At 39.3% G+C, this 25,532-nt stretch overlaps 2 protein-coding genes across 6 annotated transcripts in view; one reads left to right on the top strand and one right to left on the bottom strand.

Annotated features, from left to right (window-relative positions):
* The window catches only part of PLEKHA7 (pleckstrin homology domain containing A7), a 145,656-nt gene extending 141,789 nt beyond the window's left edge, over positions 1 to 3,867 (top strand). For 3 of the 5 annotated variants that reach the window (XM_014252126.2, XM_088057539.1, XM_088057533.1), the window contains 2 exons: positions 1,015 to 1,123; positions 2,316 to 3,867. In XM_014252126.2, the coding sequence (XP_014107601.1) occupies positions 1,015 to 1,112 (98 nt within the window). In that variant the 3' untranslated portion in view covers positions 1,113 to 1,123; positions 2,316 to 3,867. The remainder of the gene's footprint in view (positions 1 to 1,014; positions 1,124 to 2,315) is intronic. The other 2 variants (XM_014252127.2, XM_088057535.1) reach the window with 1 other exon arrangement.
* A 4,045-nt stretch (positions 3,868 to 7,912) lies between these two features.
* C7H11orf58 (chromosome 7 C11orf58 homolog) lies at positions 7,913 to 13,974 on the bottom strand. Its single transcript, XM_005522299.2, has 6 exons — positions 13,667 to 13,974; positions 13,419 to 13,569; positions 13,153 to 13,233; positions 11,844 to 11,904; positions 10,214 to 10,323; positions 7,913 to 9,444 (listed from the first exon to the last, which is right to left on the bottom strand). Exons 1-6 carry the CDS (start codon positions 13,972 to 13,974, stop codon positions 9,235 to 9,237), a joined length of 921 nt encoding a protein of 306 aa, XP_005522356.2. The 3' UTR covers positions 7,913 to 9,234.
* Positions 13,975 to 25,532: the final 11,558 nt, after the last annotated feature.

Genomic DNA, 25,532 nt, shown 5'->3' with positions numbered 1-25,532 from the left:
GTTTGGTCTCATGTTACAGATTCTGTCACATTCTTATTTTCGTAGTTTGATTTTTTAAGTATGGATTGTTGTATGCTCCTTGATGATGAAGCAAACCACATGTGAAAATCCCAAACTAATTATGTGGATTGTTTTACAAAGATTTTTTTATGAAAAAGACTGTGAAACTAAACTTTGCCCATTTTGCTAATAGAAATATTTTTAAGAAAAGTTGTACATATATCTAACCTTAACATTTTAGAATTTCCTCTGTTCCTAATACAAAATTAACCTTTTGAGTGGAAATCATGCATAAAATCTGGAAGATTAAAGTCAAATACAAGAGTATTAAGAAGTTGTTTCCTATGTTGCATGCTTTGGCCTTCCAAAATGTAAAAGCAGAATTTTAGATCAAGTTTCACTTTCTCCAATTTTATGATTATTGTCTTCTAATACTATACCATTACTCTGGTTTATAAACAAGGATAATTTTAATCATTGTATTCTTTATCCTGTATTTTCAAGCTGAAAATAAGCTGTAAATGTATTTACTGTATCATGCACTGCACTAAGAAAAATGTTATATGTATATGTAATTTTGTAAACTTTATTTTTCTGTATATTATTTTGGTTTCTGCTCACTGGCATATAACAAAGGAAATGTTGAAAACCTGTACAGCCTCAATGAAGTCTGGAAATCAAATTAGCAAATACAGGTGCTGGTCCTGAGCTTTAAAAGCAGGGCTGATGAGTGTATGTCAGTGTTGTGTGCCTTCATAATGTTCCAGTGAAATTTCATTTTAAGATTGGTTGTCCATATTCTCATCCAAATAGGAATCTTTATTTGTTTAATTTATGCAAGGAGTAGAAAAGAGCAGCAGGTAGATATGTTGTTTACCATGTGACTAAAATAGTGTAGCACCTCATTCATTGCAAATCAGGTTTCCTATTCATGTGGTAGAAAATTAAGGTGATGCCATTTATGATGTGAATGTTTGATTGTTCAGCCTAATTCCTGTGTGTGATCCCTTCTAGCTCAGCAGTTGACCTATCCACCCAAAGCACCCTCACCTTCTGTACCACAGCCACCTCACTCCCCCTTAAGCAATGGATTTCACTACACATTTGTTTAAACACCTTCCAAGTAAGAACTAACTGCTTTCGGCATGTCTGATTTGCCATCGTGCCTGTGCTGTGGCTTGCTAAATTTTAACTTCTTTACTAAACCAAAATTACATCTGAATGAAAGCATGCAGCTACTTTTCCAGAAACCTTTTATTCTTGTAAATATTGCTTCTAATGAGCTAACACGTGGGCTGATGAAGTCTTCAGTGCTGTTGCTGTGCAGGTGAGATGCTTCCTGAGTACTGCTGTGGTGAAGGGAGGAGACATCTGTGCTCTGGGTAATAGGGGGCCAGGTTTTCAGCAGCCTTGTGGCTGCTTAGGGCATACAAAGAGAGAATCCAAAGTGTGCCCTTGTACAAGCAGGGGCTTCCTTTGTGGGCTGGTATCCTACACATGAGCTGGCATCAGAGTCTTAGCTAAGGTGAGCTGAAAATTTGGCCCTTTAATTCTGCAATGTTGTCTTTGACTTTGATCATGCCTTTCATTGGATCATGTTAACAGAAGATTGCTCTTGTCTCTGGTTGGGTGATTTTGCTACTTCAATTTTGTTGTCCTTACAAAGAAACGTGTATTTGTATCTCTTCTCAGTAGGATTTGCTGAGTTTTCCCTGTTTGAAAGTGGAAGTAAGAAAAGCTGTAAATATTGTATGCAACTGCTAAGTGTGCCCCTAGTTAAGACACTTGCTATGCATCCATATTTTCCTTTTATATTATTTTTACCTTTGAGATTTCCTTTGGCTTAATTTCATTGCCTGAAATTGAACAAGAAGATAAGATGAAGCAGAGATAAAGCAGTAAAGAGGGTTGCTTGAGTAACTCAAATAATTGTACAGTGCCAGAGACTCGAGCAGAGGGCTGGGCTGACCTTCAGAGGTCCCTTCCTACCCCAACCATTCTGTGATTCCAAACTGACTTAAAAAAATGTCTAGCACATGTCTGTACAAATATATACACATAGACAGTTGCAGATACATATTTATATAAATTTATGTTTTCTTCAGAAAAAGAAAGTAGTTGTGATGTGCCGAGAACACAGGAGCTTGAGCATCAGTGGCATCATGAGATAATTGTTCGCTTAACATGTCTGTATGAATTTTTCCTTTTGTCAAACTGCAAAGGGCTTAAAAAAAATGTTTGCAGCAATTTCTTACTGCTTGGCATTGGTTGACTCCCTTCAATATTTAACCATGTTTTATTTTCCTTCATGCCAGCCAAAGCAGTAAGTGAACACTGATGTGAGACTCGAGGCAAATCCCACTTTGCGACACCACATGGAAGACAGAGGAGATTCTTTTCCAGGCTTCTATGGAGATACTTGTTGGCTGATGACACCTTCTGGAAAGACATTCAGAGAATGATAGGGGGATTTTCTATAAAAATGAAGAGAACTGCAGATCATTTTTTATTTACTTCAGTTTAGTTCACACTTTTTATATGAATAAACGGCACTTTTAATAAACTGTAAAATACTGACAATGTATTTTTAGAACAATGTCTTTTAGATTTTTTTTTTTAAATCAAGGGCTGAATTAATTTTAAAAGACACTTCTTGCATGGATACTAAAAGATGCTGTTACTTCCCCCTCAGGCTCAGATGTAAACTGTAAAGTTTTATGAAAAGAACCCTTCAAATTCGAACAAACCTAGAAGGAACATTCATAGGGTATGGGTAGAGCTAACATGGGTGACAGGTTTGGTGAAAGGGTATTTCAGATTGAATATATTTGTAGAGTTAATCACCACCCTTTTGCCCATTAAATAAACCATTGCAAGAACTGTTAGCTTGAATTTCTAAATATTAGTAACCGCTGTATAGCTGAAATTTCCCAAAAAAGCCATAACAAAAGCCAGTTTTATCTCCCTTTTTTTTTTTTTTTTTATCCCAGATGATTAACTTGCTGGTATCAATCCACAGTACATGACAGTAGTGCTGCCCCCTCTATAACAAACAGCTAACAAATTTTATTTTTTTGAAAGTTGAGATGTGAAAGAAGATGATTTTTAATTAAAATCTGTGAAGTAAGCAATAAAAAAATTATTATGTGTAATTTGGCTAGTAAATACATATTTTTCTTCTGATTTTTTTCTTCAATAGATGTTACAATGTGATGTAATACTGACTAGTATTTACCCTGGAAACAGCAAAACTAATGGAATATGTCACCTGCTAATTTCATATATATGTTCACTTGGTGCTTATCTTTGCCAAACTTTGAAGTTCTTTGCTGTACTTACGCATAGGGCAAAGGGTGAGGTGGTTAAAATAAGGAGAAAATAAGATTAAATTAATTTCTGCAACTATACTTCAAAAATCCCTGTGTATGCATTGAATGCAAGACATACTAAAACTTCCCAGTGTTACATGATTAGTAGCTGAGTTCAGCTCTGGATGAGAAAACTGAGAAATACTTATGCAGTATTTTGTGAAACCACTAACTTGTTTATTCTCTGTATTCAAGTAGTCACTAAAAGCCCCTTGGAATTGACCTTTGTGTTGCAGACTTTGAGACAAATCATATTATATTAACACTATACTCAAATATTCTTAAAAGTATATATTTAGCTAATGCAATCTATTTTACCTCAATACTGCCAGTATCAACTTCAAAACCTTTTGCCAAAATAATGATTTATTTTTGCCTTTATAAAAAAGTTTTGAAAACGTAAATGAATATTTTTCAAGAAAACATTAATTTAAATAAAATGTAACAGTTTGGAAAATGGTATATGTACAGATTAAAATATTAACATAACTGCCTCCTATTGCCTCTGTCTTGTCTGCTCTCTTATCAGTGTCAGGAAACTACTGAGAGAGTATCTTCTGGAAAATATCTTAGGTGTGGAAGGAAAAGCTACTGAAGGATGTTACTAAGCTTGTGTGCTGCTATTTAAAAAAAAATAAGCTGTTAAAGCCCATCAGGGTGGTCTTGGGTACCCCACACCTTTGGAGAGAGGGTTGGTGTTTTGAGAAGGCAGAGAGCTCTCAGCCTGTTCTAGTACTTTACACTGTTATTTTTCTCCCGCACCATTTATTCCTCTGACTTCCAGATCTTCAAATATATGTGTATGTATTCTATATCAGCATCTGTTCCCCTCTAGGAAACCACCTATTTCCCAGGTGTCTTAGCAATTAACTGCTGGATGTTCTATGAAGGAAAGACCAGATTTACTTGGTGTCAAAACTTAGAAGTTACAGAAGGCAGGATGTGATGTTGCCCCTCTGATTTATGTCTGTCTGTGGGTATTTTAAAGTGTTTGCTTGTGCTGTATGTCTGTGTGCCCGTGTACTGTGTGGTTATAAAAAGAACAAAGCCATGCACAAGAAAAACATGAAAAAATTGCTGTATTTTCCACACCTGGTAAAGATTCCCATTGGTTATTTGGCTGTATTCAAAAGGCTAAGATTTTTATTGCTCTACTAGCAAAAGCAACCTTTCTTCATAGTGGAGCAGTACAAAGAAAGAGCACAAAAAAATCCCCACATCACAGTGCCTGAAATTCTGTTTGAACAACTGTATTGATTGGGTCTGACCCCTTTACATTTTTTTTTCCATTATTTGAAAAGGTGCATCTAACTGGTGCTGAATTGAACCAACCGCAATGAACTTTCCATGAAAACTTCTTGAGATATTTCTTTAGTTCAAAGCTCTGGAATTTTAAAGAGCATTTTTAATACAAGTCTGTTGAGGTAGCCTGTGCAACAACCACGCTTGGAATGTTAAACTACAGGTAAATGTAGGAGGGAGGTAAAATTATAAAGGCTGCCATGAAATTGCTGGAAGATGATGGAATAACTTCAAGTGCTAATTATAAAGTAAATAAAACCAGAAGGTATTGAAGATGTGTAAAAGGTGAGTGCACATAGAAAGTATATGCACATTTGAGCAATGTTGACTTGTTATTTACTTGTCAGTACTCCTGGTTGTCTTACAGAGAGTGGAAAACATCCTCCAAAGAAAACACTAACAATTAGCATTTTTGGAGCAGCTGTTGGTGAAATTATTGCCAGATGTAAACTTGAAGGACAATGATGTTTTCTTGAGTCCTCTTAGCAGGAGCTGTAGCATAAGGAAGCACTAAAAGAAGGAAGAGATTTAGAAATCAAAGGTGAATAGTGAGATTGTAGAAAATAATGGCAGAGATCTATCTGCAAGCAAGGCGTAAGTAAGAGGCTGAAGGTGAGGGTGGAAAACAGCCTGATGGTGGGAAGTGAGATGTAGTAAAAAGGTGCAAAGAGCTGAAATACCTAGACTTGGACAGCAGCAAAATACTTCAATGAAAGGACTTGGCCTAAATTGTAGTGGAGAAGGTAAGAAGGAATAGCTGGCAAATGAGAATGTTTCATGTCCTAGTACAAAAAATACCTTGTGAAAGAGTTAAACAAGGGAGTGGGATGTTGATAGTAGTCAATGAAGGAGAATCGATGATGACTTTAGGGTAGTATTTTGGTAGCAGGACAATTGTCTTTCCTGTTGGCAGTTGCTGTGCTGTATTCCTAGACAGCATCTAAAGTTCCTTTCAGTCTTCCTTTTTTATTTTTCTCCACTAGACCCTCATATGGCCACCATAAATGGTACTGGGTTTGGATAGATAAGCACAAACTCTTATGTGTGAGCTCCCTCTGCACCTGCACATCAAAATTAACTCAACTTGGGTTAAATCACCAAGTACTACGCTTCTTTAGTGCTGTGCAAAAACTAAGGAAACTCACCTCCCACCATGATGCTGTACACCTCTTGCACTAAGATACTTTTCTCAGGAAAAGTGCAGAGGTGACAGGCTTAAAAGCAAACAAAACCAACTTCTGCTATGTCCCTTCAGTTGAGGGAACCTTGACACATGTCCCTTCTCTTAGTCCCCTGACAGCTTCCAAGAGACGGATGCAAAGAGCCGTGCCAGGCTTTGATTATGAGACATTGCACTGCCACTTATTCTCTTTGTCTCCTGCAGTTTACAGAGGCAGCTTCAGTGCATAATTTAATCCCTGTACTGGGGACTGTAGCAAATCCACGGGGATTTCTACCAACCGTCCTCTCTGGCATCAGAACAACATGTGCACGTTGTCTTTGATGTGAATTCCCCAACCAGAGCCTTAGAGGGACCTATAGCTTTGAAGCTGGCCTATAAATTGTGCTTTCAGGAATCAAGTTGTCAGCCTCCTCTTCAGGAAGAAAGGGAGAGTAAATTGCAAAGCAGTTGCAAGAAACTGCAGGGCAACTTACAGATCTGGTTTCCTTAGCCTCGGAAAATTCCTGTAGGATGTTGAGAATCCCTTTTTACCTGGCTTAGAAGTACCCTCTGTGGTGACTGCCAGACCTGTGGGCACTGGGGCTGTGATGGAGCTCACCCAGAGGGTTCCTGGTTTCAGGGCAAATGGAAGGGGAACAGGCACACCAGTACATTTGACCTCATTTGGGTGTTTTCAGGCTTCCAAAGCAAAGTGCTGAGAATGCACTGTATTACTCTTTGTGTAAGCAGATTTTCAGTGTGGTTTAGAAACAGGTGAAAACTTACGTGATGTGATGGTCGTTCTGTGACAACCCTCTGTGGCCTAACTTCAGTCCTTCCCTGAGGTGTAGGATAGCAGGCAGACTTCTGCCTTTCTATTGAGATGGAAATTAACTGGTCTTTGAGGAATTCCAGTGGACAAGTCTTGTTTTAATAGACAAATGCAGTTGCCCTTCTTATTAGTTAGTGTTATGGTGTGTTCTGCTGTCATCTCTGGGAGCTCCTTCCATACAACCTGAAAAAACAAAAGACTGACTGGAGTCAACTGGCAGACAACTGGAGACATGGACTTTGATTTTTCCTGTTCCCTGTCTCCAGTGAGCTGAGACCATCCTATTCCTATCCATACCACTACTGCTGATACTGTTGTAACAAATGTTACTAAAACTGACTCCTGAATTGAAACATTCACTAAACAATCTGAGTTATATCAGCCTTTCATGGTACATAGGGAGAAGCTGATGCTGCTTCATAGATCAGTCTGCAAGTTCTTGGAATGTTTATAAATTTTAGACAGAAACAGACAAGACTGTGAACTGTAGAACTCTTCCTATTTTGAGCAGGTGAGTCTTAGGTCAGCATCACAGATGTTACACCAAACCTCATCAGATGTTCATATTTGGTCTTCTACTTTTGGGGAATGGAAGTTCTGTTGATTTTTTTTCCTTGTCAGAGTTTTGAATAGTTTAATTTCAGAGTTTTTTTATCTTTGTGTGTTCCATTTATTTATAACTGAAACTAATCAGGGAGGCAAGAGGCTGAGTAGAAAAGCCCCTCATTGTCTTTGTCAGTAGAGAGCTGTGCAGGGCTGGCCAGCAGGATCTGCTTTTCCTGGGTCTTTCCAGATCCCAGTGTGAATCTCTGCATGCTGGTGAGAGAGCTCAGACAGCAGTGGTGCTAGGACAGGGAAGGCAGAGAGGTGAGTGGCAGCCACAGATAAAGGATTTTAACAGTCAAGTGCTGGTTCCAGTTTAGCTTGAGTGTCTACCCAGGAAAACCTGGAATGGGTCTATTAGGAAAGTAATCATTTGATCTTTTAGGGAGGCATCTCACTCTCTTTCCTGCAGATAGAGCAGCTTTCCCAAGTCATGGTGATGTCAATGCACAAGCAACCTCAATTTTTTCTCTATGTATGTATTAGAAGCTTGCGGTATTGGGAAAAGAAAGAAATCTATGCAAATCAGGTACAAATGAGTGACTGTTAGTGACTGCTGTAACATTGTTCTTAAAATGGAGTGAGTGGAAAAGCTTGTATTAGATGCCTATGTAGTAAAACACGGTAATCAAAATCTACACTCAGTTTCTATTTACAATATTACTTTTATTTTTCTCCATACTTATTCCAAGTCCTCCCCCAATAGCTGATGCTGCAATGTTTACATTCAACTACGCAATGATAGTACAAACTGCTGCTTTCCTTCAGCTGACTGGCTTGGAAATGTTGTCAGCACATCAGGAATTGTACACAGAAATGGAGTGTCCAGGAGCATCCGGAGTGTCCCCGGAACACTGCAGTGGCGGTACTAGAGGTACAGGGCAGATGTCCTGTCCTCCCAGCCAGGAGAGGCAGGTGATCTGTCTGACATACTAAAAGGAAAAAAAGTCTAAAAAGCTGATATTTTATTCATTACGTGAATGCAATGACTTTGCAGAGGAATGCATGTGTTCAATTCTTGCTGGAAGGAGTTGCTGAACTCCTGGCTTTCTAGGCATATCAGCTTGACTTGACAGGTACAGCCTTGTGCTAATTGACTCAGACCTCCAAGTGATGCATGTACAGGGAGAAAAGGAAGAAGGGCTTGTATACTTAACTCTTTATTCTATATTTTAAAAAAGCTAAAATGATTTGTATATCGTTTTCATTATCAAAGTATACTTTCTCTTTCAAAGTAAACTGGTTTCTTTGGGAGGTGTTATTTTTAATAACAGCTCAGTGCTCTAGCCAGGAACCAGTAATTCAAAAAAATCACTCTTTTCTACTGAAAGGTAGAAACAACTACAGCTCCTTCCCCTCGTTAGAAAGCCAAAGAAGCGATTAGAGCCTTCTGTTGTATTATGCTTTTCTAAAACATATTCTCTATGCAACTGATGTAGGACTTCAGATGATACAGTAATCAATGCTGTCACAAAAGTGAGCAGTTTCTCCTCAGCCCTGCCAACATTAGCATCTATAGACAAAATCATTGTTTAAAGCTCTAGTACATCACAGAATAATGCTGATATTGGTATTTTACAACTAATGCAACAACACTTAATTCACATGTAATCTTAATAGTTAAAAATTCAAGACTGGGGTACTAACTGAATAAACCACTAACATGAAGCTTCCTTATCTGGCATGGGATAAGGGAAGGGATAGTTCAGATAACATTGTAAAGATTGGGCAGGAACAAAACAAATTTATTTCTCCATCCAGGATTTTATACACTTTACAAAAACCAGTAATATCACTGCGCCCATAAAAATGTTATCCATGGCAACAGAAAGCAAACACTACTTTTTGTCATCTAACAGGGTCTTTTTAAAATCAAAATACAAAGATTTGTGCTGTAGCAGTCCTCCACTTTGCACTGTAACAGTAAGGCTTACTGTACTTTAAATACAAAGCTGTTACATCTGCAGTTATGAACCACTGGCTTTCACAAACATCATTTTATAGTTGCTTTTTGCTTCTTTTTTGTTTTCTGGAACCTCAGCTTCATCATGTTTTTCAGTAGCTTGCAGCTCCTCTGCAGACTCCTCTTGCTCTGAATCAGAGCCACTTTCAGAATCCTCTGAACTCTCATCAGAGGAGTGTCCAGCTGCCTCCTCTTCTTGTTCATCTTCCTGAAACTGTAAATTCAGATTATGAGAGAGATAAAATATTATTTCCTGGCAACTCCACTGCAGCCTTTAAAATTTCCCAGTGGGATGGCTCCTTTCCTTTCGGTACTAAAATGGGCCATGTTGCTAAACAGAGGCCTTTAAGACACAAATTATTAGACAGAAAGCAATTCTCTGAAGTGGTTAACCGTGCCAACTGTGACATGCATGGATTCATGGCTTCACAGGTTTATTTAGTTACAGCAGAAACCCTAAAGACACCATTCAACGAGTCTGCAGTTCCAGATCACATCAGTTCATTAATTCCAGTACTGACACTGGAATACTTGTCACAGAATGTGACACAATGGAACTAAAGGCTAGACCATCAAGATTTCACATTTGTGACTGGTCTCTGAAAGGATACTTAGTGAACTGCAGGATGAGGAATGCCAAAGTAATCCAATAATACTGCTAACAACAACACAGATGGTTATCCTGCCTACTTAAGTATTCCTCAGCAACACCCTGATTTAATATATTTGTCACTTTGTGCCCTAATCAGTTTTGACTGCTCTGGAGCATTAAGGCCTATCTTATCACTTCTCAGAACAATGAGAATTACCAGTCATTTATGAGCACCTAAATGGCCACCACAGTGCACACAAACAGCAGTCAAGTGCCTGCAGTAAGTCTGTTCTTCAACCCAAACCATGGAAGTCTGCTTGGATTTTTAAACCCCGTACCACCTTGTCTTAGTGAAGAGAAAGCCAAATCATTCTGGAAATGAAGTCAGTACCTCACTGAACCCAAGCCCACAGTGGCGCCGATTCCGCCCCGACATGGTGCTGTCCATGCTCTGCTGGTACTGAGACTCCAACTCCTCATTCATTTTCTTGTCTTCTTCCCCTGCATTGTCCAGGGTACTTTAGTTATGGTTCATTCAAATTAACAAAGACACCAAATTACAGGAAGTCATATTTTCAAAGGCAAGATGTTTAAATGTAACCATTCTAAACTAGGATCCAGTATTACTGGGTACAAACCATCAGACTAAAGCAACAGTACCAAGTGTGCAAGCAGGATAGCTTTGATACAAAGAGGGCTGGGAAATTCCTGAGACCTGATGCATTCCAGAGTTGCAGTGTTATGTTCTACAGAACAAGGTAAATGTAATCAGTGTGAGTTCTCTGTGCTTCCAGCCAATACTGCAACATGCCCCAGCAAGGAGAAATTCTGTGACCTTCACTACATAACACAGGATTACTTTGATTAAATCATCCCTCAAATATAGCATCATGCCTTGGGACAATAGCACCACTCTTGTTTATGGAGCTGTATCTGAAACTGTTTCATGTATCCTGAATTACAAGGAACAGTTACTACAGCTCTGCATTTTTCCATCCTTAGAAATTAGCAGAAAAACTAATTTTCATGAGCTACTTCTACAGCTGCTTTATTTACTTGAGTAAGTGGTCTAAAACGGTTAAAGATCCTATGTTCTTGGAAAAGGTAGCAATCTCTAATTCTGCCTAGGAGGCCTACAACACTATCTTTTAATTTGTATCTCTGTGAAGCTGAAAGGTTGTATTGCAAATCCACATTTCCTCATCTGGAAGTTAGAGCTTTATGTTATTATAAAAGGACAAGAACTGCATGTTGGATGAAGAAGTGTTAAAACTCCAGCATTTTAACTTTTTGCTAACTGTTTGTTAACAAACGAGTACTGATTCTTTATGACTTCAAGGAAAAGCATCACTTCCTTTCTAGAAATTCAGGTATGAAGGAGTGATTCTCAGTCTCTGTAAGCTAACAGCAGCAGCACCTGGGATCAATCCTCAGGCTTAGTTTGGTCCAAAGACAATTTTTCATAACATGAAAAATGATCAGTGGAGCACATCAGGGAAAGTTTTCTGGAATGGTGACAGCTATCATGCCACAAGGCTTTAGCAAGGCCTCTCTCAAGCACTGCAGTCCAACCCAGCTTGGTGCCATGTACTTCGACTTCATAAGAAAGCATGGTAAGGAGTTACCATGGTCCTACATGACATCCTATTATTGCTGATTGCTAAAATGACCTTGCAGACCTTTTCAGCTTTTACCTCATTGCTTTAGGGCAGAGATCTTTCTATTCAATAGGTAACCAGGTCAGGGAAAAATCAACCCCTATTCTTTTCTATGTACAATTTAGTTTGGATATCCTGGCATATACTGGACTTTAAGAGGCAAGTGAGTGCAGTCAGAGAAACCATTTGTCAGTGGTTCAACAGATACAAGGAATTTCTACAACTCCACAGCCTGACCCATCTTCAGCTCCAGCCATGAAACCTGAAATCTCTCCCTGCCATATCTACCAAGCTCAGACCACTGGAATGTTCCTAAATAAGGGTTAGATTTCCAACTTTGTATCAGCTGTTGGATAAACTGACCTGTCCTGAAGTGAGAGGTTGATCTGTGGTCTCCGATAACAAGGCGGCCAGTATGTTCTTTCTAAAAGAAAAGGCAGTTTTTGGAGCTTTAGGGTGCACTGACAGCTCTGCCAACACCCTGGACATCTTGAATGGGAAAGGTTTGCTGTCAAACCCTTCCACCCAGCTCTAGGCCTGAAAGTTTTACTAGCTAACAGCTGCTGCCTCTAGGTGAACTTGTTTCATCTTTCTTCTGCTGAATTTTCTGAAAAAGAAATCCCAACAACTACACACTCTTTGCTCTTCCTAGACCCCAGAGGTGGTTCTACTTCACTCTGTTTCTCACCACTGATACAAAAATTATACTACACGATACTAGGCAGATGTGTATTCAGGTTCTGATCATTTTACCCTTTCTCTGACACTCTGCAACAGTTCAGGCCATGCATCTTATGATGATCCCACTTTTAGACTGGTCACAGTGTCAGGTAAGACCTTCACAGTGATGATTAATTTACTTGCTTCAGTAGTTGCTCATTAGCAAATGTGTCCCACTAGGCAAGAACCAGCATTACACAGCAAGCAGCATTAAGTACTCAAGCAGACATTAAGATTAGTGGTGGTGGGATGCTTTAATGGGCATTGGATCCCTATCCACTACAAAGTCCTAACTTTCACCTCTTTAATATGGTTAGCTATTTTAGCTTACAAAATCACTGTATTCAAGCAAAATAAGTTACTACAAGTCAAACTGTTTTCTTGAAAGTAAGTAGAAGTGCAGTACTAAACCAGCATTTTATACATTAAAAAAGCATTATTACATTTAACCAGCTTTGCAATAGTTTTTGCAGCAAGTGTAATAGAAATTTAGTTTTAGCCTATTTTCTTTTTAAAAATGTCCCCTAGGTTTACCACTTCAGTGGTTTAGCCTATCAGCTACTACTCTGAATTTTTTTTTCCAGTGCCAGATAAATTTACAGACCTTGTACGAAGGTTTGTTAGTTTGTAAAAAGGTCTCTCTCAGAAGCGCCAACAAATAATTTTACGAACTGGTCTGAAGGCATTAAAGGCGTGGGGTGGGGATGAAGCTGCGGCGTAGGGACCCGACAACTTCCGAGCGACGTTTTGTGTATCACGGCCGCTGACACAACAGCGGTGAAACCCAAATCCTCCTGGAAGGAGAGCCCCAAAGCCCGGCAGCTCTGGGTTGGTGTCGCTTCGCTCAGACCGACCTGCAGCCCATGGCCCGCAGAACCCCGCGCCCTGCTGGGAGCACCCCGGTCCCCCTGCCCGCCCCGGGTGGGGGCGATGGGCAGCGGGGTGGCCTCACCTTCGCGGCGCCCATCAGCCGCAGGAACTTCTGCTTCCGCTCCTCGTTGCCGAGGTCCGCTGCCTCCCAGCTGCTGGAGCCCTGCGGGAGCACACGCTCACTGCCCCCGCCCGCCCCGAGAGGCCCGTCCTCCCCGCCGCAGCCCGCTCGGGCGGCCGCGGCCTGCCCGCGTTCCGCCGGGGGCTCGGCCGCCGAGCCGCGGCCCTGCCGCCGCCCCCCGCGTCGCCAACCCCCTCCCACCGCGCCGCCGCCCCGCGCCCGGTTACATCGGGGGACGCCGCTCGCTTGAGGCCGTGGTGGCTCTGGGCCTCCCTGCCTGAGCTCAGGGCCGCGGCTGGGTGACCGGGCCGCGCCGCCGCCTTCCTGCCGGAGCCGCTCCCTCGGGGGCGGGCGCGGGGCGCGCCGGGATCGGTAGTTCTGGGCGGGAAGCGGTGGCGAGGCGCTGTGCGGGCGGGGACTGCGTGTCCCAGGGGCCTCCGCGGCGCCACGGCCGTGACGGCCGGGCGGGGCCGGCCTCCCCCCCGGGGGGGGCGGTGGCGCGGCCGGGGGACGGGTGCCGGCACTTCCGGGCAGTCCCCGGTGTTTCCCAGCGCTTTCCGCTGCTCTCGGCGCTCGGGAGTGGGGACGGCGGAGCGGCGACCCTGCCCGCTGCTCGGCTCGGTTCAGTGTCCGCCGATCGTGCAGGTCGTGTTCCCCGCGTGGAGCCCTGTGTGCGGAGCTCCGGGTTCCCATTAACCCCTCAGTGCATCTGGCTGCTTGCCGCCGCTGTTGTTCCATCAACCCCACAAGTATACAAAGCACAAATTCGCTCACTTCCCCCATATTTATTGATGCATACAAATATCCCAAAGGCGGTTGCCAAGAAGGTGATGCCAGACTCTTCACGGTGGTGCAGGACGAGGAGTAATGGCCATAAACAAGAAGTTCCCCTTCAACATGAGCAAAACTTTACTTACACGGAGGGTGGCAGAGTACTGAAACAGGCTGCCCAGGGAATCTCCCTCTCTGGAGACATTTAAAACTATTGTGTTTTGGTTTTGTTTTTTTTTGTCAAAGAGCTAAAGTTAGTGTCCAATCCCAACTCAAACTATGATTATCATATGATATATGGTAGGAAATATTATGTTATGTGTAGAATATAATTATTTTCAACAGCTGTTTATACAGAATAGCACTAGGATATTGATGTTTTTATTTGATGTTTCCATTACTGCTCTGCTTGAGTATGCAAAACCAACCAGAATGGCACAGTTGTTACATTTGCTTTCTACAGCTTCTGTGGTTCTTGTTTAACAAATGATAAAAGAGCAGAAACAATAATCTGAGAGAATCGTATAGTTGTATCTTTAAACTCATTTAATGTGTTCAAACGTAGACTATTATATACAAACTGTAGTAATGGATTAATTGAAATTTCAGCATTTAAAAATTATTTCTAATAAGAGGAGTAAAATTACAAAAAAAAACAAACCAAAAACACCTGAAAATAACATTACTTTATAAATTAAAAACTCAATTTTTTAGCAGTATCTAGCAGCATTTTTAGTCTGTATAACTTAATAAGAATTGTGGTAATCTAATACCAGTGAAACGGTACTTGTCAATTTTTTAAAAAAGTTAAGTTGTTTTTAGTGCTTCTATGCTATTATATAAATAATATTATTTATTACTTAAGGACTTATATCTCAATAAAGAACAAGTGTGAAATTTTAACTTCACGGCTATATCTCCCTTGTGGGACAAACAAGGGTTTGTCTTTGGGAAAAAAGGTGTAAAAAATAAGACTGTTCAAATCAGCTATCATAATTGTGTCTTAGTTGTGGCTTATTGTTAAGTTCAAGTGGTTTTCAGCTGAAATGAACTAATGTTTATGTGTCTGACTAACGGTTTGTTAATTTTGTTTTTGTTTACATTTTAAATAATGATGTGGTGCTGATATTTTAGTGATAGGCTTTTAAAATTTTTTTTCTCCCTTAGTTTATTGCTCCCTTGTTTAAAATGCTCTGTTTTTGCAGAGAAGACGTACCTTACCAAACAAAGGCATCCTAAGCATTAAATGGCATACATCTACCTATGGGATCACTTAAAAATTGAGTGAGCTGAATGCTAACAAAAATGTGGATTCTCTCAGTAGCAGAATGATTATGTAAAGGTTTTGCTTATCTTCCTGCAGATATTACAGATAAGTCTGAGGATGTGTGACTCATGAGCTTTATATAATTCCATTAACACTAATAAATGATAAGAAAGGAATTCTGAAAATCCTGTCATGCTGGGATTCAGTGTTATATTTGCTGAATTCTTTTAAGCAACAGAGAAATGTCATTAGTCTCAGAACAAGGGACACCGAGTTTCTAAGATGAAACATGTCTTCTCCAATCTCTGAGGCTATTCTGGAATACAAACAAAACAATAGGAAAGGGTTCTAGGCAATATTTGTGAGAGTTTTCCACTGTTTTGACATACTCTCTCTGAAGACACTGAAGTTAACATTCAATTCACAGGAGGTGAGGTTTTATCATGAAGCACAAACTGGCTATGATGCAGAAACAGAATCTCTAGCAAATGGTTGCCTGTGTAGAGGGAGGAACAAGAGGCAGGAACAATGAAGTTTCTTGTTGGACATTAACAAAGGCATTGAGGTAAGAGTGAGAAGAGCTGAAATGACAAGTAAGATATCAGAATTATTTGCTGTCATGTATAGTTGTCCCGTTAGACTTTTCAATATATTGCTGCTGCTGTGGTTAGCTGCAGTCTGTGGATAGGAACCATCTCTGCAGGTGCAGGGTTACACCTGGTTAACACCAGCTCTGTTACAGAACTTGTCAGAAGAATCACTTGAATGAGGAGCTTCCAAGTTTTGAAGCTCAGCAGTCTGCATTATAAAAACTTTTAGGCAGACAAAACCTTGTCAAGGCAAAAAAAGGAAATTCTGAATTTAAGTGAAAACAATTAGATGGAATGGCATGAGGTGAAGTGCAGTGAAATGAAACAAAACTTGCTGAAATGATACTCACTGAAATAATGAGATTTCACTTCCTTTCATGGAAAGGGATGGAGGTGGGAAAGTTGAGGCCTAACTAGATCTTGTGAAAGCAGTTTTATGAGTGAAGATCCTGGTATAAATTCTTCACAATTATTTTTTATTTAAATGGTCTTTAGCCTTTTTTTTTTAAAGGTAGGGTAGGTTAAAGTAGAACCAGATCTGACAGCCAAAATAATTTCTCATAGTATAATGTGATAAGGATGTCTTTGCCATGCAGTGGTTGACTAAGCTGCAATAATAAAACTGTCGCATGGTGACCAAGATAGTGGTCAGCCCTGGCTTGGAAGCCATGGATACAGGGTTGAATCTTCCCCTGGTTAGTCCTGACTCCACTCAAGACTAAGTGGCTTTTGGCAAATTATCTCACTTGTTGGGGAGGATGAAACAGGGAAACCTTATGAATATAATTTAGCAAAAAGATTCTGAAAATATGAAACCTAGAATCGAAATAGAAATGAAAGCTAGCTTTGAGCCATAGGATACTGAGTGCTAGTTACTATATAACCAAAGAACAATAGCCTAGCCAGCTGAAGGAGAATCCCTGTTGATTGAACAATACCCTTCTGCTGATAGAGAACCCAAAGGTCAAGCAGCAAGAGAAGAATTTGAAAGGTGGCTTTTAGAGTTTAAAATGTAACACTGTTTGGTAGTGTAGTAGTTCTTATAGGCTGTATGAAAATTCCTTAGAATGTGTGTCATGTAGTGGTTGGTTACTGGGAATTAGAATATTCACTGTAGAAAAAGATAAAATGTATTGTAACAAGAACTTCAGTCTCTTATCCGCCCTTACTTGCTCTTACTTTTGCCCTCTCTTACCCGCACCTCTTTTAACTCTTAACTTCTGCACCTCTCTTAACTCTTATTCCCTACTCCTACTCTCTCTCTCTCCTCTCTCTTACTTTCACCAGCTCTTACTTACTTCTCTTATTCCCTGCTCTTACCCCCTCCAGCCCCTCTTTCCCTACCCCCTTAATTACCTTCTTCTCCCATGCTCCCCGACTCCCCTCTCCACTCTCTCTCCCTCCCTGACCACGTGTACGCTGTGGCTGACGGTGGAAACGGGTCTCTTCCTCCCTTTACCCAAATAATAAACTGCTTATACCTGAACAACTTCACCCTGGAGAAGTGTCTCGCCTCGAGCTCGTTTGTACATCTATACTTGCTTTTCTGCTTTATCTTTGAAATTAGGATAATATATCTGCATGCCAGCATTAAGAACTAATTGTCAGTTGCAGAGTGTGTGTTCAAAGCAAAGTATAAGTGCTAAATATTAGCTATAGAGTAATTGGACTACTGTAATTTATAATATGCTCACTGACATTGGCTTATAAAACAAGATCAACCTCTTCTCAAGTGCTGTAGAATGTTTAATTGTTACTAATGAACTTCTGATACTCAAAGTAGCTATCACCATGAGGCAGGGAATGCTGCCAGTACCTGTCTGTAAGAAAGCTTAACGAGGAAGCTAATGCCTTTTCTTTTAGCTTGAAAAAAACTGAACATGTACACATATACCTACTTTAAATGTACAGTTTAAATTAATTTTTTTTGGACAAAAAGCTTTATTTCATATCAAATAGAAACATGACATTACCCTACCTTTTCATCTCTTTCAACTTATTTAAGTTGAAAATGCTTGCTGCTTTCTGACCAGCTTTGCTTAGTAGTTGTCACTGCAATATATGGAGGGTGCCACAGGGAAGAATGGAAAATATTCTGTGTATTACTGAAAGTGAAGAAAGAAACTCTTTTACCCAAATCTGACTTGCCCAGCAGACTTATTTTAGTGGCCCTATGTCTGCCAAAAGTTCAATTCCAACCTCTTGTTTTCTTTTAAGGGGTTGGGAAGAAGGAGAGACAAGCTAAGAGCAAACTAAGAGATGTCAACAGAAGGATTGCTGAGAAGGGAGCATCAGTTGAGCAAAGGCACTCATAGCTGTTAACATTTAAAAAGCCATTTCAAGGACTAACAAAATAAAGGATAGAGAGGTACTCATCCTGAAATGGCTTTTATATTGTTATATTGAACCTGTTATAAAAGCTTTTTTAGAACACTTCCCATCTAAAACCAAAATCGTTTCTATCATAAACAAGACAGACAGCACATCAATACAAAGATCATCTTCACTTATTTTATTTCTGGACTAGCAGAAAAGGACATTATTCAATACCACAGAAAACATGAAATGCTGCCCCAGTTTAACAAAGGCAGAAAACAAAGAATGGAGAGATTATGTCCTTGAACCTAGGTCTCTGCAGGCTTCTAGTTACCCTGCATATAGGCTTCCACAAAGATCTTTTAGAATTCCCATTTTTTAAAGTCATAAAAGGTATGTTAAGAAGCTTTGTTTTGGTACAGTCCTAGCGCAGAAAGTTCCCAGGTAGTTTTTATATCTATAGTTATATCTACCTGGAGTTGATGTGAACCAGCTGTGCCAAAATAAGGAAATACAGTGGTTTACCTTCTTAAGATTTCACATTGTATTAAACTGACTAGGCCTCTTCACTTATCACTGTACAGGGTACAGTGCTAGAATACTGTAAATACTGAGTAAATACCTAAATACTGAGTAAGAATAATTTTTATTGCAATGAAAATACAGCTTTATATATCTCACTTATTTCCTTTTTTTTTTTCTCTTTTGTGCTTGCTAGCACATAAAAGCCCCAATAAAGACAAGACATTTCACAGAAACTATCTGCCAAGTTCAATTATTCTACTGTGAGTCTGAATAAGAAGAAAGTCTTCAGTATTATCAAAATTAATTGTGCTTGTTTAGAGTGAAAACTGTAGATCCTTCCTTGGGTGTATCTTCTGTTTCCTTTGGTATACTGTTTCATCCATCTGTAGTAAATCAGAATACTTTAGGGAAAAGAGAATCTTAACATTTTTATCTGTTTGTCTTGGTGAATTTAACTTACGAGTAATTTGAAGGTAGTGTAGACAAACCACTGCTTAACATACTCTAGTGAGCAACACTCTGCTGGAAAAGGTTGAGCAAGATTAACTGTCCTTTTCTGAGTCTCACAGTGCTGTGTAAGCCAAAGTCTTTGAAGTCTGTTGAAAATCGTCTGTAAACAGAATTTGTTTCTTCATATAACTGTTTCTTTTCCTAACACCTTTGAATCTTTTATTGGATTAACAAAGAGAAATTAGAAGGAAATGCAAGTGGTATGGGAAAAACTGTGACTCTGTGTGTTCTCCTTCCTAACCCTGTATGATTATAGTAGTTTCTTCTCCCTAGGGACTTCAGTAACATTTGTGGAAATGGTCAGTGGAAGGGAAAAAGAAATAGCACCAGGTATCTTTCTCCTTCTGGTTTTGCTTGATCCTTAGAGAAATATTTCAAAGGTGTGAAAAAACAGGTGTGCTAAAGCTCTGATATATCTGCACAGCTCCCAAGTCAGGGTCCTTTTTGAAAAGAAATGTTTCTCCTCAACTTTTATCATCAGTAGAGCACACAGACTTTTCATATGTACCCAGTGTCCAAATAACCTTTGAAGGCTGCAGAAGACTTTTTTTCCTGTCAATATCAGCACCTCCCTGATAGAGCTATATCACAATACTGTCTGCTGCCACTGCATCAGAAGATTTTTTTCCCTGCGATAACAGTTTCATTAATTTGTGCCCTGAGAGTATCTGTTTAAAATGTGTACTCATTACCCCTCTTATTTAGCCAGTTTGGATGTGTTCTGTGACTTGTGTTCCTTTAAACACAGGCAGTGTCTCCTTAGGAATGCTGATTTTTGCTCTTCTTGGCTACTGGAAGATCTCTGCAGAGGACATACAGGTACATATTTGCTTAATCCTTGTACTGGGCTCATGGGTTATTAATTGTGTTTCAGTCACAGCCTACTGACTTTGAGTGACTGCAAGAAGCACAAAAATAAAAGGGAAATTCATTACTTTCTTTTACCTGTTTAACACCAACATCTTATTTCTTACATCAAGCCTTTAAAATTAATGTAGTGACCTTTTCAAGATCACCACTCTATTAATAAACTATCAACTATATGGAAGCATCGTCAAGAACCTACTGTAAACTCTGCCTGTACTAAAGTAGACTTTACCTTTTTGATATTCATACCCTAATAATAAAAGACAGTAAGTTGCAGGTACAACACTGCAGCAATTTATGTAGATTTTGACTTTGAGCATGGAAATTTGCAGACCAAGCATCAGGATATTTTTATTAATCTGAAATAATACATTTTAAATAAATTAACCTAGGCATGAAAGAGCATGTCCACTTAATATGGTGGTATTTGTGACAGGCCCAAGACTGTCATGGAATTGTGGGCAGGACAATCTGCTTTACATTAGGATAGTGGTTGTGACATACAGGCACAGTGTGCCAGGAAGAAAAATATGCTGTTCTACTGACTTTATGCCACCTTCCTTGTTTTGGTGGGGGCATAACAGGAGCCTGTTTCTATGTTAAGTAATGCATCATTTCTAAGCCATTTGGAATCCAGAGTGGGAAGGTGTAGTATATGCCTTGTCTAATGCTGTTAATTTACTAGAAATAAGTTCTGTATGAAATACTTTGTTTGAAAGAAAAGACAAGAAAAAAAAATGTACGGCTGGCTGCTGTCCCTGAATAGTTTAGTGATTGCTTGGAGTGTGACACACTGAAATGTTCCTGTAGGTTGTTAAAACTGAGGTGTGTATCATACAAAACCCTAGCACATATTTCATAGCAATATGTAGATGGGAAAGCACCACCCGGGGACTTACCTCTTGCTCAGTGCAGGTCCAATTAGAGCAGGTTACACAGGGGCATCTCCAGTCAAGCTGGACTGTGTCCAAGGATGCTGATGCCACAGTGTTTCTTGGCAACCTAGCCCACCGTTTGACAATGCTCAAGGTAATTTTTTTCCCCTTATATTGAATCGGAATAGTTCAGTTTGTGTCCATTGTCTCTTGTCATGTCCCTGTGCACCTCTGCAAGGAGCCTTGTTCCATCTTCCCTAAACCCTCTTATTAGGCTGATGCAGGCAGCAATAAGCTCTCACCTTCTGCTGCTGTTCCCCAGTCTGTGCAAGCCCAGCTCTCTCAGCTTCTTGTCTATCTTGTATATCACACTGCAGCCTCCCAGTTGTTTCACTGTTTCAGTATCTGTCTTGTCCTGGGAAGACTAGAGCTGAACCACTGCTCCTGATGCAGTCCCTCAAATGCCAGGAAGAGCGAAATTACCAGGTCGCTCGATCTGCTGGCAGTGCTTCTCTTAAAACAGCCTGGGATGCTGTTGGCTGCCTTTGCTGCCAGGGCACACTGCTGGCTCATGATCAGTTTGTCCACAGGGACCTCCAGTTTTTTCCCTGAAAACAGACTTTCTAGCCAGTTGGCCCCCAGCCTGTACTGTTGCATGGGGTTATTCCATCTCAGAGGCAGGACTTTGCATCTTAGTGTATTGAATTGTAATTATAGAATTCAATGTATTGAGTTATAATTTTTTGCTTGTAAAAATTAATAGCTCTGAGTTTGTCATTTGGGAGTAGCAGTGGTGTTCCTTCTGAATAGTCTAAATAATTCAGAATTATGCATAACTGCATAACATATGACTCATTTTTGGATAGCCAGTTTAAGAAAACCACCTAAAGCTGATGATATATCAGGTACATCCTGGCATAAATAAATTACAGAAATCATAGTAAATTACCAGAGAAAGGATAGCAAATTGTTTCCTGAAAGCTGGTAAATTTTTCAGACTAGCAATACTTAATTTTTCTTTTGTACATTTATAAATGAAGAAGGCTGTGCTAATTTGGAGGCAAAACCAACACTACTTTGTGGCTATTCTGTTTATTGATCAACTGAATATTTAACATTTCTTATTAGATTAATATAGTGGGGAGTATTTTTATTAATGAAGGGGTTCAAACTATACTTCATTCTGAGGATATTGAAATACCGTTTAATATTTTCCAGTGTTATCATTGGATGTTGAATGATTTTTGTCTAATGGCTGTTCATGACTTTCACATGTACATAAATTCTCAACTAGAAATGAAAGACTTTTTATATTGTATGTATATGTATTTTTATATTGTATTGTATGTCAATATCTATAAAAATATTTTATAGACTTTAAGAATTTTAGAATTATATGAACAATTTGGTTGAAAATAATTTTAGTTTTAGTTTGGGTTTTTTTGACAGTCATAATGAAGATGGTTTTCTTTGTGGTACTAGAAACACCCTTAGAGAAAATACAAATCTTTATTTATGCTTTCCCCCCACGGTTAATTAATTTGCCTTTTTTGAGAATCTTGAAATTTGTCAGAAATTAGTCTGGGAGGATGAATTCAACAGATCTCTGTCCATGGTCTGCTGCATCTAGCTCCAAAGGGCTGTATGGCTGCAATGTTAGGAAAATTTGGTGTATTGTAAATTGAACCTCAGTGCTGTAGGCTCTCAGCTAGGAGATGTTATCCAGAAAGCAGGTATTTCTGGTTCTGCCTGTGATTTTCAGCTGATGACCCCCTTTGCTAATGAAGCATGCAATCCTAATTTGGCATGGGCTGCAGGTAGGATGGTCCTCTTGCAGGTGAAATGTCATTTGCCACATTTTGCAGAGTATTAGTCCAAACCTATATTTGGTTGGCACCTGTGCTCCAGAACTGGCATCCCACCTTGTGAGAAGGCAGTATGCCACTCTGACAGATGGGGAGGAATGTGAGCATGCCAGCAAACCAGTGTGTGCATCAAGGGGTCACATTTCTCTCCAGGAATGTTGAAATACCGGTACACGGAGAGCTTCTGTATCTGAGGCACACGTGTTTCTTGGCAACGACCAAAGTTCCTGCTGAATATCTTGGCACGGGACTAAGGAAGCTTAGTGAATTTTCATGGCTTTCATAGGGTTTCTACACCATGGGAGCCTACATATAATTTCTGCTAAGAATGGCCCTGTGAATGTAAACAGAAGAGGGAATATATTTTGCAAATTATTCTTTCTTATTAATAGATTAAGAACTGTTAAAATGCCATCATAGCTTTCATGGATAATTATTCTTTTGATTAGTTAATGGTTGGTTTATCCTGGTCTGAGAGCAATAGAACGTGTGGTTTGGCAATCAACCCAAAATGTGAATGTCACAGCTTAAACTTCTACCATTTCTTTCTTGCATTTTATTTTGTTTTAACTTAAAAGTAAATTCTGGAATCCCATCACACTTTTGTGCTTCATGAAGAAATTAGCTTTTTTCTGTGTTCCCTTAACAATATAATGTATTAAAATTAACTCTGGGATGTTCCTTTCTTTTCCTGAAGGTAATTCTGAATGGTTTATTTCAGTATTTTTACTTTTTTCCTTCAGAATTACTGTAAAGCTTTTCTATTTCATCCATTACAGCACAGTGTTTTTCACATTTGAATAGCTGCATCAACATGAATCCTTTATAAGGACCTCAAAAACAAACTTTGCCAAGTCCCAGAATACAGAAGCTGATTCACATCCCAATACTCAGCTGCCTCATGAATAAAGGAGAGTCTGTGCCTGACACTTTGAAGCTGTAGCTGTTAAACCATACAGACTATTTACCTCAATAAATCATTATAAGAAACTAAGGTACAATTATACCCACAGAGAAATAGAATTCAAAACACTGATTTATGTGGTTCAGTGCCTGTTCCTTTTTCCATCATGTTTTGAATTTTATGCATGTTTGTCATCTTTGGCTGCTTCCATGTATCTTTAAACTAATGGGTCTTGCTTTTTTAACATTCCCCATTAGGTTTGTTATTTTACTTTGACATACAGACATGATTTGCACGCTGTACAAAGTTTTGCATTTAAAATTAACTATCTAATTTCTTGTGCTGTAGAGCAAAAATGGAAAATGTGAGTAATTTGTTTAAACTAACATACACCCTTCTCTGGTTAATTTGTGACCATCTAAGCTGAAATTCCATATTAGCTGAGAAATTTTTTGTTGCTTGTTTGTGAGATCTGCAGAGAAATCAATATACAGAGGAATCTATCATTGTGCTTTTGAGAATGTGCCTGCTAATCACAAAGAGATGGAAGCACAGGAAGTTACATTTGGAATAATTTCCTCAATTTCTGCAGCCCTTGAAGAGGCAAAATGAATCCAAAAGATAAAAATTCAGTGAGATGAAAGTGCAGCCTCAGAGGAAGGACAGCACTGAAACCAACAAATAATTCCATATGAAATGGTAGGAGTAAGGTAAATAGATATATGAAGGGAAGCCCAAGAGCAGCCATGGACTTTTGGGCCACCCAAGCCTTCAAGAGAGTTCAGTGTTGTTCTATAGAGCAACAGGGTGGGGGTGTGATTTAATAACCAACAAATGTTCCTCAATAAAACTTCAGACAGTCACCAAATATTTAAACCAACATTTCAAATATGAACAATTGTAAATGTGCTACAGTTCCAAATGCTTTATTCCTTGCTAATAACTTTCAGTGCTGATGCTTGTATGGATCCAAACAGTCCGGAGTGAGGGTGTGTCATGCCACCTGCCTGATCCCAGGGGTTTGGATCAGAGTAGTACTTCTCTGCACTACTGAGAGGGAGCTATAAATCCATAATTATTTCTGGAGTGATTTATAACATGAAAGTTTTCTGGCTGTGTGTATCTTTCATCTATCCAGCTGAAAAAGCTGTGTCTGTTGTAGACAGGTTTGGCCATTTCAGGCTGTTTTTCCTTTATGGTCGATAACAGTAGTTTGAGTGAGAAGCCTAAACACTCCATCTGTATTTTCAATATCTTACACTGAATTTCATAAGATATTCAATTCATAAGGGAATATGCATCTATAATCTTTATATAATACATGAGTAACAGCACACAGTCTTTTTCATGCAGTCTGTGATTTGCATATATATGTATATGTGTATGTATATAAAAGTCTTACTTTTTGTTGTGTTTTTGTCTCTATGAATCTATAGAAATTTTGTGAGGAAACAATATTATACCTAAAAATTTCCACATGCAAATGATGCTATTTATTGAGCAAGGAAAACTTGTATAGGGTGTTCCATAACCTTGTCCCCAGTAATCCAAGAGTCTGTAACATACTGCTTTTACAGTCTGATAGCATTTAAAATGTTTCTGTCATCATATCCATGGAGTTAATAATGTTTTTATACTATTGAAATAGAGGATTTCTTTGCAGCACAAGTCACATAGTAGCCACACTATTTCCACTACTTACAGAACAATCTGCTTATTAAAACGTATTCATTGAAATTCCATTATTAAAGCTACATATTCTAGGGCTTTATACTTTATACTTAATACTTAAATGTTATTTTTTCTCAGTTCCTAGTGCCCTAGAATAGAGATTCCTGCTCAGTTATAAAA

This window comes from Pseudopodoces humilis, chromosome 7 (assembly GCF_049639895.1).
Source record: "Pseudopodoces humilis isolate 2021_Gansu_Grassland_sample_001 chromosome 7, ASM4963989v1, whole genome shotgun sequence".
NCBI classification, from domain to species: domain Eukaryota; kingdom Metazoa; phylum Chordata; class Aves; order Passeriformes; family Paridae; genus Pseudopodoces; species Pseudopodoces humilis.
This window is presented reverse-complemented; position numbering and strand designations above follow the sequence as displayed.